The 16,453-nt window shown below is 42.3% G+C and overlaps 1 protein-coding gene across 1 annotated transcript in view; it reads right to left on the bottom strand.

The window, feature by feature from the left end:
* Positions 1-16,453, bottom strand: part of LOC122661973 (pyridine nucleotide-disulfide oxidoreductase domain-containing protein 2) — a 74,690-nt gene that overhangs the window by 24,491 nt on the left and 33,746 nt on the right. The window contains exon 7 of the mRNA XM_043857498.1: positions 4,380-4,462. Coding sequence (XP_043713433.1) covers positions 4,380-4,462 — 83 coding nt within the window. The remainder of the gene's footprint in view (positions 1-4,379; positions 4,463-16,453) is intronic.

Raw genomic sequence — 16,453 nt, 5'->3', positions numbered from 1 at the left:
GTTAGAATAATTAGTTCTACCCGATAGGGGTATACTTGTCCTTTTTTATGTTTATGTTTATGTTCCCTTAGCTGATTCTTATTTAGGTATTCCTAGTCTGAATTGGCAAGGGTAGCTTTCCTATTCCTAGTAGGCTTTCCTATTCCTAGTAGGATTAGGAAAGCTTTCGTATTCCTAGTATGCTTTCCTATTCCTAGTAGGGTTATTGTAACTCTTTGAATATAAATAAAGGGGCTTGGAGATCCATATTAATCACTCAAGCATTCAGTTCTACAGGGCTTCTAACATGGTATCAGAGCAAAATCTGATCTAGGAAGGAGTTCTCAAAGTTTTTTTTCTTTTTTTTCTTCCCCCTTCCCATGGTTTCTGGTTTCTCCCTTCTCCACCACTCTCGGCTCCTCTCTTTCACTCAAGGCAGCACCTATGAGGTGATCTAATGGAGATTTAGATGCTGCCCTCAACTTCACCTCATTGAAGACTGAAGATTACAGGTGTGACCTACTGCCGGCAGATTCCCTCCACCATTGGAGATCGTGTTCTTCCCCCAAAAGCTGAAGATCGATTTCTGTTTTGGTTCCTGCTATTCCTGGTACACACCCCTTCCTGTTTGAAGACTGCAACATTGGATCAAGTCAAAGACAGATTCAGCTCTGCTATTTCTCTCCAAACAGTTTTTTGGCCCAATTTGCTGAAATTAGGGCTTCTTATTGGCTCATCAGAATCAGCTCATATTTTGAGGACTTGTTCTCTACTACAAGAGGGAACCTCGACCTCAGTTTCAGCCTAGTCTGACGGCTGGAATTTCTGGAATTCAAAACCCAGTTCTCTGCTCGATTCTGACAATTGCCCTGCTAGGGAATTTTATTTACTCATCAGAAGTTGCTGATTTTTTGAGGACTTATTCCATACTACCTGTAGAGAATTCGATCCAAGTTTGAGCCTATTTTGACGGTTCAATTTGTGGGAATTACAAAACCCGCGTCTTCTACACTTTCGACATCATGTCTGATCTTACTTCAGCTGACTCATATGGATCTGCTCGTCCAGAGTCCCTTCCTTTTGCTTCTCCCACTAAACTAGATGGGACTAATTATTTGATGTGGTCAAGGTCTACCTACCTTACTCTTGCTGCCCATGGAATCCTCCATCAGACCAGTTGTGTCGATACCCCAGCCCAAAATGGTGTGGCTGAAAGGAAAAACCGCCACCTCCTTGAGGTGTCTCGGGCTATTATGTTTGCCCATTCTGTTGCTTCCCAATATTGGGGAGATGCTGTCCTTACTGCAGCCTATCTCATTAATAGGCTGCCTACCCGAGTCCTTGACTCACAAACCCCTGCTACTTTATTATAGGGATATTCCTCCTTTATCGTTCCACCTAAGGTTTTTGGTTGTGTCTGTTATGCTAGGAATACCAGATCCCCAGGCAAACTTGAACCCTGTGGCGTCCGTTGTATTTTCTTGGGATATTCTCCATCCCAAAAGGGTTATAAATGTTACCACCACCCCCCACCCGTCGTACCTTGGTCAGTATGGATGTTATCTTTCATGAAGCTCTCTCCTATTATCCATCTACACCTCTTCAAGGGGAGACTTTCAGGGAAGATGTGTTGGTTGAGCTTCCTGTACAGAACCAACCGAATATTGACCCCACCCCTCTTGAGCCTTCTGCTCCTCCTCTCCCTCCTACTGAAGATAGAGAGGATTTTCCCTAGGGGGAGAACTTAGATGATGCTGAAAATCCTATTGTTGGAAATCCCCTTCAGGGGGAGTTGACTCCAGTCCAACAAACCATTAGGGAATTTCAGAAGAAAATTAATGATTCTAATCTCAAAACTTACCACAGGGGACATTCCAAAAACACGCAGCTACCATCCACTGCAGCACCAGTACCAATCCAGTTGCCAGCCTTGGAACTAGATCGTTCTCCAGGTAACATCTCTTCTCCTTCTTCTCCTGACTTACCTATTGCTCATCGCAAAGGTATTCGGGCTTGTACTCGGCATCCTATTTCTCATGTAGTCTCTTATGATTCCCTTTCTCCATCCTTCTGTACGTTTGTCTCTTCTCTTTCTTCTGTTTGTATTCTCCAAAATTGGCAGGAAGCTTTTACAGATGGAAAGTGGAAGGCAGCAATGATGGAAGAAATGAACGCCTTACAAACGAATGATACATGGGAGCTTGTGGTTCTTCCTCCAGAAAAGAAACCAGTTGGATGTAAGTGGGTGTTTGTAGTGAAACAAAAGGTAGATGGCACTATGGATCGATACAAAGCACGATTGGTGGTAAAGGGATTTACTCAAACTTATGGGATCGACTATCAAGAGACCTTTGCACCAATTGCAAAGCTGAACACTGTCAGAATACTACTATCTTATGCAGTAAATCTGGGATGGGAATTGTAGCAGTTAGATGTGAAGAATGCCTTCCTCCATGGAGAGCTTGAGGAGGAAGTGTATATGGATATTCCACTGGGTTTCTCATGTGATAAAACCAGCGGCAAAGTCTGTAAATTAAAGCATGCTTTATACGGGCTAAAGCAGTCACCCCGTGCATGATTTGGACGGTTTCACAAGGCTATGGTTTCTGTGGGTTATAAGCAGAGTAATGCTGACCATACCCTATTTATAAAAAGGAATGGTGGAAAAATAACCATTCTCATAGTCTGTGTGGATGATATTGTAGTCACCGGGAATGATAATAATGAGATCAGCAAATTGAAGACTTTCCTTGGCCAAGAATTTGAAATAAAAGATCTGGGAAACCTTAAGTACTTTCTAGGGATAGAAGTTGCTCGATCTTCTAAGGGCATCGTTCTTTCTCAAAGGAAGTACATCCTAGATTTGCTGACCGAGACTGGAATGCTAGGGTGTCATCCTTCTGATACACCTATGGAAGCTACTACACGGCTTAAAGAAAAGGAGGGTGAACCTGTTGACAAAGGTCCTCATCAGAGATTGGTCGGCAAGCTTATTTATCTATCTCATACACGACTAAATATAGCAGTCGTTGTGAGTATGATAAGTCAGTTCATGCATGATCCTCATTCTTCTCACATGGATGTTGTTCTTCGAATTCTTCGTTACTTGAAGTCAGCCCCGGGAAAAGGAATTCTTCTGTCTCCGAATGGCCATCTTCGTATCGAAGCATATACTGATGCTGATTGGGTTGGATCCTCTGATAGGAAGTCCATCTCTGGCTATTGCTCGTTTGTTGGTGGAAACCTTGTTACATGGCGTAGTAAAAGGCAGAACGTAGTGGCGAGGTCTAGTGCTGAGGTAGAATTTCGTGCTATGGCACAGGGAATTTGTGAATTGTTATAGCTCAAAGGCTTATTGCAAGATCTTGGTGTTCCTGTCCGTCTTCCCATGATGTTGTATTGTGACAACAAGGCTGCCATTAGTATTGCTCACAATCCTGTTCAGCATGATCGTACAAAGCATGTGGAGGTTGATAGGCACTTTATTAAAGAGAGGTTGGAAGAAGGGTTGATCTGTGTTCCTTTTGTGCAATCTGCTGACCAACTAGCTGATGTGTTCACTAAAGGATTAAGTGGAAAAGTTTTTCATCCTATTCTTGTCAAGTTAGGCATGTTTGATTTTTATGCTCCAACTTGAGGGGGAGTATTAGAATAATTAGTTCTACCCGATAGGGGTATACTTGTCCTTTTTTATGTTTATGTTTATTTTCTCCCTTAGCTGATTCTTATTTAGGTATTCCTAGTTTGAATTGGCAAGGGTAGCTTTCCTATTCCTAGTAAGCTTTCCTATTCCTAGTATGCTTTCCTATTCCTAGTAGGATTATTGTAACTCTTTGAATATAAATAAAGGGGCTTGGTGATCCATATTAATCACTCAAGCATTCAGTTCTACAGGGCTTCTAACACCAAATAACTAAATAAAATTGCTAGTCTCCAAGAAAGGTGGAATCATGGATGTGGGATTTGATCCAATACATGAGGACTACTACCTGGAATAGGCTTAATATTTGTGTGCATAAGCAATAACTAATAAAATAATTCTTTTGAGTTGTTTACTTATGAACATGTGAATAACCTTTGGATCTTCTCCAAATTCATAGTTCTCACAAGTCACAAGAGGGCAGGCATTTATTTGTCTGTGTCTAAATACAGCAAGTAACAACTAACAAGTATGTGGATACAAATCATATTCAGATCTTGAAATAAATCACAGCACATTGCATAGTGAATTTGTAATATTGACCATTCATTCTCCAATACCAAGAGCTCAGCTGTTATTGCAATCAGCAGCAGACCTTGATCATGGTAGTCAATATAAAGACATTCTGCAGATAAAAATTCTTACAATATGCATTATCCAATATACATCAACAAACAGAGTCAGCAAATGTTATACATACGACCAAATGCCACGATCACCGTCAGTTTCTCCCATCACATGATGTAGCAGAACATATCCACTCCCTGGTGTATGTACACTTGCCTAACACAAAACAAAACTAACAGATTCAACAAACGAATAAAAGAATGGAGGACCAAATCAAGAAAAATAAAACATTCTGATTTATATAAATGCAAATAAAAAGATCTTTGAATTAATAACCCCCCAGGCTTCGTTTGGTTGCAAAGGGAATTGAAGGGAAGGGAAGTGAAATTTTTAAACTCAAAGAAATGATTTTTTTCTTCTCCCCAGCCCCCTTTCTGTATCAGTGATTCAGTATCGATGATCGTTAAAAAAGGAGGGGGGAGTAGGTACAGTGGAAACTTACTCTGGCTCAACTAGATTCAAGGAGGCCCAATCAAACCAAGAACAAAAAAGCAATACAGAGACATATGAAGAAACACAAAAAAAAGGACTTTTTAGCTTAACTATCGGGGCAGAACAAAACAAAGAGATTGCTCAGGATCAGCCAGTTAAAATCCCTGTGGGTTCTGGTTGATATCAGACTGCAGATCACTCAAGATGAAGGAGAAGAAAGAGAAGTTGTGGGCCTGTGGCAGAATAAGTGATGCAGATTTATCACCAAACTGGGCTTCGTTTCTTAGAAATAAGTCTAGGGTTTGCGGATGATCTTATGACCTTCACCTCATTTCCCCCATTCCTAAATGCAAAAAGCTAAACCTCACTCACCTAGCTTTTGTGGATGATCTTATGATCTTCTCCAAAGCTTCCCCCTCCTCCATGTCGGCCATCTTGTCCTCCCTACACCTCTTTGAGAGTCTCTCTGACCTTCGCATTAATCTTCTTAAATGCAAACTCTTTCTCTCTGATGTCTCGGTTTCTGATAGAGATACCCTCCTCTGCCTTACTGGTTTTTCCCTGGGATCCCTCCCAGTGAAATACCTTGGCCTCCCCCTCATTCCTGCTAGGCTCTCCAGTCACCATTGCACCCCCATGCTGGACAATATCCGCAAGCGTCTTCAACTCTGGAAAGGCCGTCTCCTTTCCTATGTAGGCAGGCTGGAATGCATCCGATCGGTTCTGCAATCCTCCTACATCTATTGGTGTGGCATCTTTGGCCTTCCTAAAGCCACCATCAAAGCTATGGAATCCCTTTTCTATGCCTTCCTCTGGAAAGGACAGGAAACCTCTCACTTCCTTCATCCCATCAGCTGGAAATCCATCTGTCTCCCCAAATTTGAAGGAGGCCTCGGAATTTGCCATATTCGCGACTCCAACACTGCGGGTATTTTGAAGTTGATTTGGAAAATCTCTTCTAAGCACGATTCCATTTGGGTTCATTGGGTTTACCCCCACCTCAAAAAGGATTCCATCTGGACTGCTCCCATCCCTTCGGATTCCTCCTGGGTCTGGCGCAAGATCCTCCTCCTTCGCCCTCTGGCTCCTAGAGCCACCTCCTCCTCTATGACTAATGGATCCTCCATCTCCCTCTGGCTTGACCCCTGGCACCCCAATGGTGTCCTTTATAACTTCCTTGGTGCAAGAGCAATTTACGCCTCAGGCATTCCCAAGTCCGCTCCTCTTTCTGTAATCATATCCCATGGAACTTGGACGCCCCTTCCCCTTCCCCCCCCCCCCAACCCTCTCCCGGATATGGAACTCCCTCCCCCCCCCCTTTCCCCCCCCCCCAACCCATGCGGACAAGATCATTTGGCTCCCCTCTCCTAATGGCCTCTTCAGTTTCAGTTTTACCTGGAACCTAGCTAGATCCCAAGCCCCGTCTGTCATTTGGCACAAGATAGTCTGGTTCAAAGGCCGCATCCCTCGTCACAGCTTCCTAGTCTGGAAAACCCTCAACCACTGCCTCCCAACCCAAGCTTTCCTTCTACACAGAAGAATCCCAGTATCCCCCTCTTGTATCTTTTGTTGGACTGACCATGAAGACATTGAACACCTTTTCTTTGACTACCCTTTTTCTTCTACCATCTGGAAAAAAGCCCTTTCGTTTATTTGGCCTCGCAGAAGGAGACCCCTCCCCTTTGCTAGAGAGTGGTTATGGTTGGACATGACTTACCCTGGGCACACTATATGTGACCCTATAGGCAAGCTTGTGTTTGGTGCGGTCCTGTATCACATTTGGATGGAAAGAAACCTTCAAAGATGGACCTCCAATTCTCGTTCGCTCGACTTGATTTGGAAAGCCATCTTTTTTTATGTTTCCTCCAAGCTTGGTATTGCCTTTAAAGGCCCTTTTGGATTCCCCAAGGAACAAGCATATTGTTGTGTCTTGGGGCTTAGATAGCTCTCTCTTGAGAACCCGCTAGCTGGTTCCGTTTCTCCCCCCCCCCCTCTCCTCCCTTTGTATATTCCCCCCCCTTTTCTTCTCCCTCGCCCCCCTCGGGCTTTGGTAATACATTATTTATTCACCAAAAACAAAAGTCTAGGGTTTGGTTATATACAAGTTGGGCTTTTGACCCCATGGGTTTCCAATGTAATAGGTCATTTTGATGGACCTAAAAGTATGGGTAATATGGTTGCATACGGGATTAGCTGTTTTAGTTCCATACTTAGTTTTATTTGATGTAATAACTCTTTATTTTTTTGGTAAAAAGAGGGCTATTCATTCATGCACACCCAACGCCAAACAAAGGAAAGCAGAATAAATAAAACAGATAGATAACATGATAAGCGCGAGGTATGGATATACAATATCCAAAACCAAGGAGTGGAAAAAGACCCAGTCTCACATGCTATTGACTGGGTCATCCAAACTAGGGATTGGTTCACAACCACTTCCCTAGAAAACAGGTTGTAAATATAGCTAATATTAGGCGCATGCACATACGTGCCAATAAAGGGATCCTCATACATGCCGAATAGATCAATGCCACACTGCCCACACATGCCGATACACCGCCACAGCCTACTTTCAAACAGACTTGCCGAATAGGCGAAGGTCTGATGGATCAACGAGTGGAGCTTCGATGGCAAGAATACCACCAGAATCGCTGCCACGGCCTACTTTCGAACAAATCTGTAAGGATCTGCTGGATCGGCGAGTGGAGCTTTGTCCGGCGACAGGAGAGGGTTGGTAAAGATTGAATGGTCGTTGGATCCTCCAAGCCGACGACAACCTCAGTGCCACCAGCACTTGAGTCAGCATCACCTGCAAACACACAGAGAAAGAAGAAAGAAAAACCTCCCTAGGTGTTGTCCACATAGAATCCAATAACTAAAGCATACAGATGGATCAGAAAAGCTGGGAATGTTTGCCGACAAAGGCAAAAAAACCCAATCAACCACATAACAGGGGGCTTCAAGGGAGGGGAAAGGGTGTGGCAGAGGGTATTGGTGATGGCAGCCAAGGGGGGAGCAGTTCGGAAGAGGTGTGGCTGCAGGGAGAGATGGAGCAGGTTCGTGGTCTGTCGTTTCTCCATGTCGGATGCCCCCAGATTATGCCCTCCGCTCAAGGCTCTTAGCCTCCCCGAACGGCATCGGCGACATTAAGTCATTTATCGCACTTTGGGTTCCTGTTGGTTCCTAAAAGAAACGAACCCAAACCCCCTTGAGCGACCAGTCTTCTGATCGCACATAACCCTTGCATCCGAACAACTGGGGTAAATAGAGAAGCACGCAAAGAAGGTTGCATCTGTAGCTTCAGGGCTAAGATCACCAACAAAAATGTTGAAATGACCTGAAGAATCTTCCCTCTGACCACCAGCATATGCCCAGTTCACTTTTATAGGTTGCCCAAACAGATGCCTCCCATTAAGAGATACAATAGCAAGGGCAGCTGCCCTCCGATCGACGAAGACAAGACCAAATGAGGTGGCTGCATCGAGCGATTCAAGCAACAAGGAGGACAGATGCAGGCCGATGATAAGATTTCGGCAAAACGAAGGGATTCCTGCTTCGCTTCAGCCTACTGTATCAACAAACAAGACGATTTGAGAGCAGGGCGGAAAGGAGACGGCCACAGTAGACGATGGTCGTCGTCCCCAAACAGGACTGTCTTCGTCGGCATCGTCGTCGTCGTCGTCGGCCTCGTCTTCGGTAGCAGATCCGAGAGTCATGATGGAACTAAGCTGAGGAAGAGATAAGGAAAGAGGATACACGCACTACAGGCGGAGAGGTAACACGCACTAATGGCGGAGAAGATGAACACGCACAGCGACGGAAATGGTAACAATCACGAACAGCAGCGGAAGAGGAGAAAAACAGCAACCACATTAAGATGACAACATTGTGACAACTTAAGTGGTCACATGAACCTTTTTAATTTGAAATTAGTGTAATTGTTTTTAGCATTTCATGTGACTTTTTAAGTTGTCATGTCACTTTTTAAGCAAGTCATGTGACTTTTTAAGTTGTCATGTGACAACTTACTTGTCACCTCATAGAATCGGCTAGGCTATTTCTAGGCTATTTAGTAGTCATGTGACTACTACTTGAATTAGTCACATGACCCTTTTTAAAATTGTTGGCAATGTAATAGAGTCGGCTAGGAGTTCTTCATCAGCTAGGCTGAATAGGAAAAAGGCCTTATGACCCTTATAAATAAAGTAAATTTTTGTGGGGCTCTTTTCACCTCACAATTTGAAAATTCTCTTTCAAAGCTGCTGCTGCAACTTCTTCTTCAAGAAGAATTTGTCTTGTGTTTGATCAGGGCTGATGGAATCGGTGTTTGATCCGATTGACACCTTGCGGTGGGAAGCCCGGGTGGTTCGATTTGGTTACTTGTCTTCTCCATTGCTGTTACGTTCAAGTTCTGGTTTCAAGAGTTATTCTACAACAACTAGATCTGTTCAAAGTTTGTCTTCAATCCACAAGTAAGTGTAAACCTCAATTAAACCCTAACCATTATCTTCCTCTCCTCTAACCACCCACGATCAGCATAGCTTTACCCAACCATCCAAACCACACCAAACCTTGTTTGAGTGCTCCTCTACCTCCATAGAGAACTCGATCCAAGCCTGCACCAATTCTTCCCAGCCATTAACCCTAAACCTGCAATTTCCCATCTTCCAAAACCTAATCCTAACTCGACCAACCTTGCTGTCAATTCTGTTCAGCAGCCTTATACTTGGTATTTGTTAACGAGACCTTCATTGGAAGACTTCCCTACATCAACTTATCTTAACCCTAACCTCAAACCCTAGACCCCACTAAACCCTAACCCTAACTTTGACCTTTTTTCCATTAATTTAACCTTAACCGAATCTCCCTTTGAATAACAGTTCCTGGTTTTGGCTTCTAGTTGAATTATATTCAATCTAGAACTACATTAATACAGAGAACAGAAAATCTGTCAATCTCTTCTCTATATTGTTATAAATGACTTTAAACTGAAGTTCCCAATAGACCCTTGCTTACAAATATATTCCCCCATAAGACACTCATACATAAAATTCCATCCGTGAACCCTTACAAAACCTAACAAACTAACATTCCAACACTTCCCCTCAAGCTGGGGGAATAAATATATTGCATGCAAGCTTGCCTAGAAGAATATGAAATGGTTCAAAGTGCTTTTGTCAGTACATCTACCAGTTGATCTCCAGTCTTTATAAATGGGGTACAGATGCACCTAGAGTCGATCTTTTCCTTTATAAAGTGACGATCAACTTCGATGAGCTTTCTACAGTCATGTTGAACTAGGTTATGAGTTATACTTATAGCAGCTTTGTCATCACAGTCATGTCTGACATTACTATTGCATCAACTGGAACCGAAGGATTGAGTCATGGGACTCATAGTGATTTTCCTCTATTCCCTGTTAGCTCCATCAAGTTGGATGGAAGTAATTACCTGATGTGATCTCGTTCCTGTTTCATGTCTATCGATTCCCAAGGGTTCGCCGGGTATCTTATAGGTGAGACTGAGAAACCTACTGCTGGTCCATCTCAAAGGAAATGAAGTTCAGATAACTCCCTGGTAATGTTGTTTCTTCTTAATTCAATGCTCCCCAATATTGCAAGGGGCTATCTGTTGTTGGATATTGCTGCCAAGATCTGGAAAGCGGCTAAGGATACCTATCCCCAAGTGGGGAATGATGCTCAGGTTTATGAGTTGAGAAAGAAAACTCACGAAACCAAGCAGAAGGAGATGGCGTTATCTTAATACTACTCAGACTTACGTGGGTTATGGCAGGAGTTAGACTTTTATGAGGATTTCCAGGCTACCTGTTCCATAGATGCCACCAACTTCAGGAAGAGAGAAGACAAGCTCAAGGTGTCGAATTTTTTGGCTGGTTTGCATGTAGAGTTTGATCAGATTCGTGGCCATGTACTCAGTCAAGATCCCTTTCCAACACTGGAGGAATCCTATTCCTTGGTTCAGATGGAAGACAGTCACCATGCTGCGATGTTTCAGCCCATATCTCCGGAGAGATCAGCTCTTCACACAGATTCTGGTTCTCAACCTCAGGGAGGTTCTACCGCTCAGGTGATCGTACCACTACTGATAGGGAACCAGTTAAGTGTGACTATTGTGGGAAGGAGCGTCACACTAAGGAAACCTGCTGGAAACTCCATCGTCGTCCCACTACCTCTCATGGATGTGGTCGTGGTCGCTCTACTCCTGCCCATGCCCATCATACTGAGACAACTGACATTGCTCCTATGGGATCTTATTTATATCAGGATGAGTTACTACTTCTCAAACGTCTCATGACCAAATTGGCGCCTTCGATATCTTCTTTGCCGTCTTCTGCCTCTGCTGCCACTGTTCTTGCCACCTCCGATTCCGACTTCGCCAATTCAGGTATCTCTTTTGGTGGTCACTGCGCCTCAATTGTATCCGTCCCTTGGATAATTGACACAGGTGCCCTGATCATATGACCGGGTCATCTAACCATTTCTTTCAGTATTCTCTATGTTTGGGTAAAGACAAAGTTAGAGTCGCGGATGGTTCCCACTACTGTTTTAGGGATTCAATGCTCTCCTCTGTTATCTCTTTGCTTCGTGTTACATGTTCCTAATTTTACCACTAATCTCCTTTCCTTTAGTAGTCTCACTAGCGATTTGAATTGTAAAGTCACATTTTTTCCATCCCATTGTATTTTTCAGGACTTGGTGACAGGGAAAATGATTGGCAGTGGTAGAGTGCACGGTGGTTTATACTTGCTTGATCATGGCCAAGCTCCTTCACCTACTATTCCTTCTCAAGCTTGTCACACGAGTTCTCCTCAACTAGCTGCATCTGAGTTGCATCGTTGGCAGTTGGCATAGGCGTTTGAGTCATCCACCCCTTGGAACTTTACCTAAAGTTTTTCCTATTTTGTTTCAGCATTGTAATCCAAATGATTTTTTCTGTGATGCTTGTGTTTTAGCCAAGCGGACTCGCATTGTTTAACCTAAATCTGATAATATTAGTGAAGCTCCCTTTCTTTTGATACAGTCTGATGTCTGGGGCCCTGCCCTTTGTGTTTCTATCACTGGATATCGCTGGTTTGTTATCTTTATTGATGGTCACACTCATACTACTTGGGTATATTTGTTGCGTCATAAAAATGAGAGGTTTATCTAGTTTTCAGAGGTTTCACAGCATGGTCCAACCTCAATTTGATGCTAAAGTGAAAGTCCTTTGCACTGACAATGGAACTGAATACATGGACAACGGCTTCCAATCTTATCTTGCTGCCCAGGGTATCATACACCAAACCGGTTGTGTTGATACACCTACCTAGAATGGTGTGGCGGAACACAAGAATCGTCACCCGCTGGAAGTGGCTCATTCCCTCATGTTTGAGATGCATGTTCCTGCTTATTTTTGGAGTGAAGCTGTTCTGACTGCAACCTACCTCATTAACAGAATGCCCACTCGAGTTTTGGATTTTGGTGTCCTCGTACTGTTCTTCTAGGTTCCTCTTCCTTTGTAATTCCACCTAAGGTTTTTGGTTGTGTTTGTTTTGCCAGTAACCATCACCCTCATGGCAAACTTAACCCCAGGGGTCTCCAGCATAGTTCGAGAACTCACGAGATCTCGGCCGAGTTTCTCGGTATTTCGAAAATCCGAGACGAGCTGGGGGTCGAGTCACAAAAGTACAATATCTCGCCGAGATCCGAGATCTCGGTTTGACATAGCAAAATGCCCATCTAGGTCCTTTATATGAGTGCCAGATCTCGAGATCTTGCTGGAAATTCTTGGTATACTGACACCTATCTATGCCAGGAACCAAGACAGACACCTATCTATGTCAAAATGCCCATCTAGGTCCTTTATATGAGTGCCAGATCTCGAGATCTTGCTGGAAATTCTTGGTATGCTGACACCTATCTATGCCAGGAACCAAGACAGGCAAGATAGACAAGACAGACACTTATTTATTCCTAATATCATTTAAATTTCATTTACTTAAGATATTATTCATAAATAAGCAAATACCCCCTATTTGAATCCAATAAAATTAGTTAAAAATCAAATTCCAAAAGGAAAAAATCACCCCGGTTCAAAAACAAAAGCGGATTTTCGGTAGGTGCAATTTTCAACTTTCTAATCTTGGGTTTTTCTCAAATCTAAAAATTCCATAAATCTTATTATGGTAAAACATTGCTAAAAACCAAAAGTGCAGTAAAATATTCATTTGTTTTGATGTCCAAAAAACTATTTTCATTCAGAGCGATTTTGACAGCATTCGCACACACCGAATTAAGTTTGACTGGTACATAACTCTTTCAATATAAATCAGATTTTAGCAATCTTGGACTTGTTGGAAAGCTTTGAAAGAGTTATGTACCGGTCAAACTTAATTTGGTGTGCACGAATGCTATTAAAATCGCTCTGAATGCAAATAGTTTTTTGGACATCAAAACAAAAGAATATTTTACCGCACTTTTGGTTTTTAGCAATGTTTTACCATAATAAGATTTATGGAATTTTTAGATTTGAGAAAACCCCAAGATTAGAAAGTTGAAAATTGCACCTATCGCGAAAATCCAGTTTTTGTTCTTGAACTGGGGGGTTGACTTTTTTTCCTTTTGGAATTTGATTTTTTAACTATTTTTATTGGATTCAAATAGGGGGTTATTTGCTTTTTTTATGAATAATATCTTAAGTATTAAATGATATTAGGCATAAATAAGTGTCTGTCTTGTCTGTCTTGGTTCCTGGCATAGATAGATGTCTGTATACCAAGATTTTCCAGCAAGATCTCGAGATCTGGCACTCATATAAAGGACCTAGATAGGCATTTTCCTATGTCAAACCGAGATCTCGCCGAGATATTGATTTTGAGACTCGTAGGCAGTCTCGTCTCGGGATTTCGAAAAACCGAGAAACTCGGCGAGATCTCGCGAGTTCTCAAACTATGGGTAAGAGAGTTGATACCACCACGGCCACTGTGCCTACTCTGCCCAATCAACCGTCTTCTTCTGATGTAGGATCCATAGCACCATCTATTCCATCAGGTGAGTCTCTTCCTCTTAGTGATCATGATGATCCTTATATTAATTTACCCATTGTTGTTTGTAAAGGTAAAATAACTTGCACTCAACACCCTATTTCTCATCCTGTGTCTTATGATTCCCTCTCTCCATCAAATCGTGTTTTTGTGTCTTCTCTAACCTCTGTTTCCATTCCTCAGAATTGGCAGGAGGCTCTAATAGATCCACGATGGAAAGATGCTATGAATGAAGAAATGAGGGCTCTTAGGAAAAATGACACATGGGATCACAGTTAAACAGAAAATGGATGGCACAGTGGACCGTTACAAAGCCAGGATGGTTGCAAAGGGCTTCACCAGTTGCCAAGATGAATACTATTTGAGTTATTCTTTCATGTGCTGTTAACTTGGGGGTGGCAACTACAACAACTCAATGTCAAGAATGTCTTTCTACATGGTGAATTTGAGGAGGAGGTGTATATGGAAATTCCTCTTGGCTTCTCTAGCAAAGAAACTCAAGGAAAACTGGAAAAGTATGCAAACTAAAACGGGCACTATATGAATTTAAGCAACCGCCCAAGGCTTGGTTTGGCCGTTTTCATAAGGCTATGATACATGTTGGGTATAAATAGAGTAATGCTATCATACATTATTTATCAAGAACATACTCAAGAAATCAAGTGATCACATTACTGTTCTTATTGTCTATGTTGATGACATTGCTGTCACTGGGAGTGACCCTACAGAGATATCCCACCTAAAGTCTTATTTGGGAAAGGAGTTTGACATTAAGGACTTGGGAAATCTACAATATTTTCTTGGTATTGAAGTTACCCGCTCATCAAAAGGTATCTTTCCCTCTCCAAGAAAGCATACCCTTGATCTCTTACCTGAAACTGGGATGATAGGATGCAAGCTTACAGATACACATTGAAGCTAATGCCCATCTCAAAAATAAAGAGGGAGAACCGATTGACAAAGACAGATATCAAAAGATTGGTAGGCAGGTTGATTACCTCTCTCATACCCGTCCAGACATAGCCTATGTTGTGGGTTTAGTCAATCACTACACGCATGATCCCTATTCCACACATATGGAGGCGGTATTTTGCATCCTGCGATACTTGAAGTCTGCCCTAGGAAAAGATGTTCTTTTCTCACCTCATGATCACATGAGTGTTGAGGCCTTTACAGAAGGTCAACATCAGGATATTGTACTTATGTTGGCAATCTTGTCACCTAGAGTAGCAAGAAACAAGCTGTGGTTGCTAGATCAAATGCTGAAGCAGAATTTTGTGCGATGGCCTATGGTATTTGTGAGCTGTTGTAGCTTCAGAGTCTTCTCCAAGATCTTGATGTTTCTGTTCAACTTCCTATGATGTTGTATTGTGAATTTGTGATAGTAAATCAGCTATTAGTATTGTTCATAATCCAACTCAGCATGACAGGACGAAGCATGTGGAGATTGACCGCCACTTCATCAAGGAAAAACTGGAACAGGGTGTTATTTGTATCCCATTTGTAAAGTCAGGTGATCAGTTAGTTGATGTTTTTACTAAGGGTCTTAGTAATAAGGTTTTTCATCCCATTGAATGCAAGGTGGGCATGTCTGATATCTATGCATCAACTTGAGGGGGAGTGTTGTAATATGGGTATAAGGGTAGATTTGTCTTTAAGGGCATTATTGTACTTGTACCTCATCTTACTGTATTGTAAATAAAGTATGGCTGGTGTCTCATTGACACAAGTCATTACTCCCCAAAAATCATCAACCTTAAATCCCAACCCTTGCACTAGTCGCTTCAACCATAAGAACTCGTAAACTCTATGTGCCATGGCCCTTCATCTAGACACAATTAACTGCTTCTTGCTTCTCTAAGTGACTAAGTTTCTAGTCACAAACGTGCAAGATCCTGATGTGGATCTTCTATCAATCACAGACCCAGCATAGTCTACATTAGTGTAGGCTTCAATCCTTAGGTGGTTCTTACCAAAAAAAAATCCTTAGGTGGTTATGTTTGGTGAACAACAATCCTTTCCAAAATTGGACTTGAGATACCTGAGGATATGGAAAATGCTTATATATGTCATGTTCTTCTTGGAGCATGCATAATTTGGCTTACCAAATCAACTACATATGCATTGTCTGGATGCGTGAGTGAGAGATAAATCAATTTCCCTACCAGCCTTTGATACTTTCCTGAATCAATCAGTAGAAGACCCTTATCTTCCCTTAACTTGTGATTCTGATTAATTGGAGTTTCGATAAGTTTACAACCCAACATTCCTATCTCTTTCAATAAATCCAGCCTATACTTCCTCTATGGCACTCACTATCTTTCTTTGTTATTTATTTTCTGTCATATCAGGAAACAACCTCTCTGCTGAAAGCAAGGGTAAGGTTGCGTACAATCGTACATTATGACCCTCCCCAGACCCCACAATGGCAAGAGCCTCGTGCACTGGGTACGCCCTTTTTTATTTATTTTCTATCATATGCCATTGGGTTACATTCGATCCTATAAGAATCAAGAGGGATGGTAGATGTGACATGTACACTACCTTTACCAGATATGGAAGAAAGAGAGTCCTCAACAATTCTAACCTAATCCACTTGAATTGACAGAGTAGGAATCTAAACACTGAGACATACTAATCATGTGGTCAGTACTCGGAAAGGTACTAAACAA

Source organism: Telopea speciosissima, chromosome 5 (genome assembly GCF_018873765.1).
Source record: "Telopea speciosissima isolate NSW1024214 ecotype Mountain lineage chromosome 5, Tspe_v1, whole genome shotgun sequence".
NCBI lineage: Eukaryota > Viridiplantae > Streptophyta > Magnoliopsida > Proteales > Proteaceae > Telopea > Telopea speciosissima.
The sequence above is the reverse complement of the archived record's forward strand: the minus strand, read 5'-3'. Positions and strand labels throughout refer to the sequence as shown.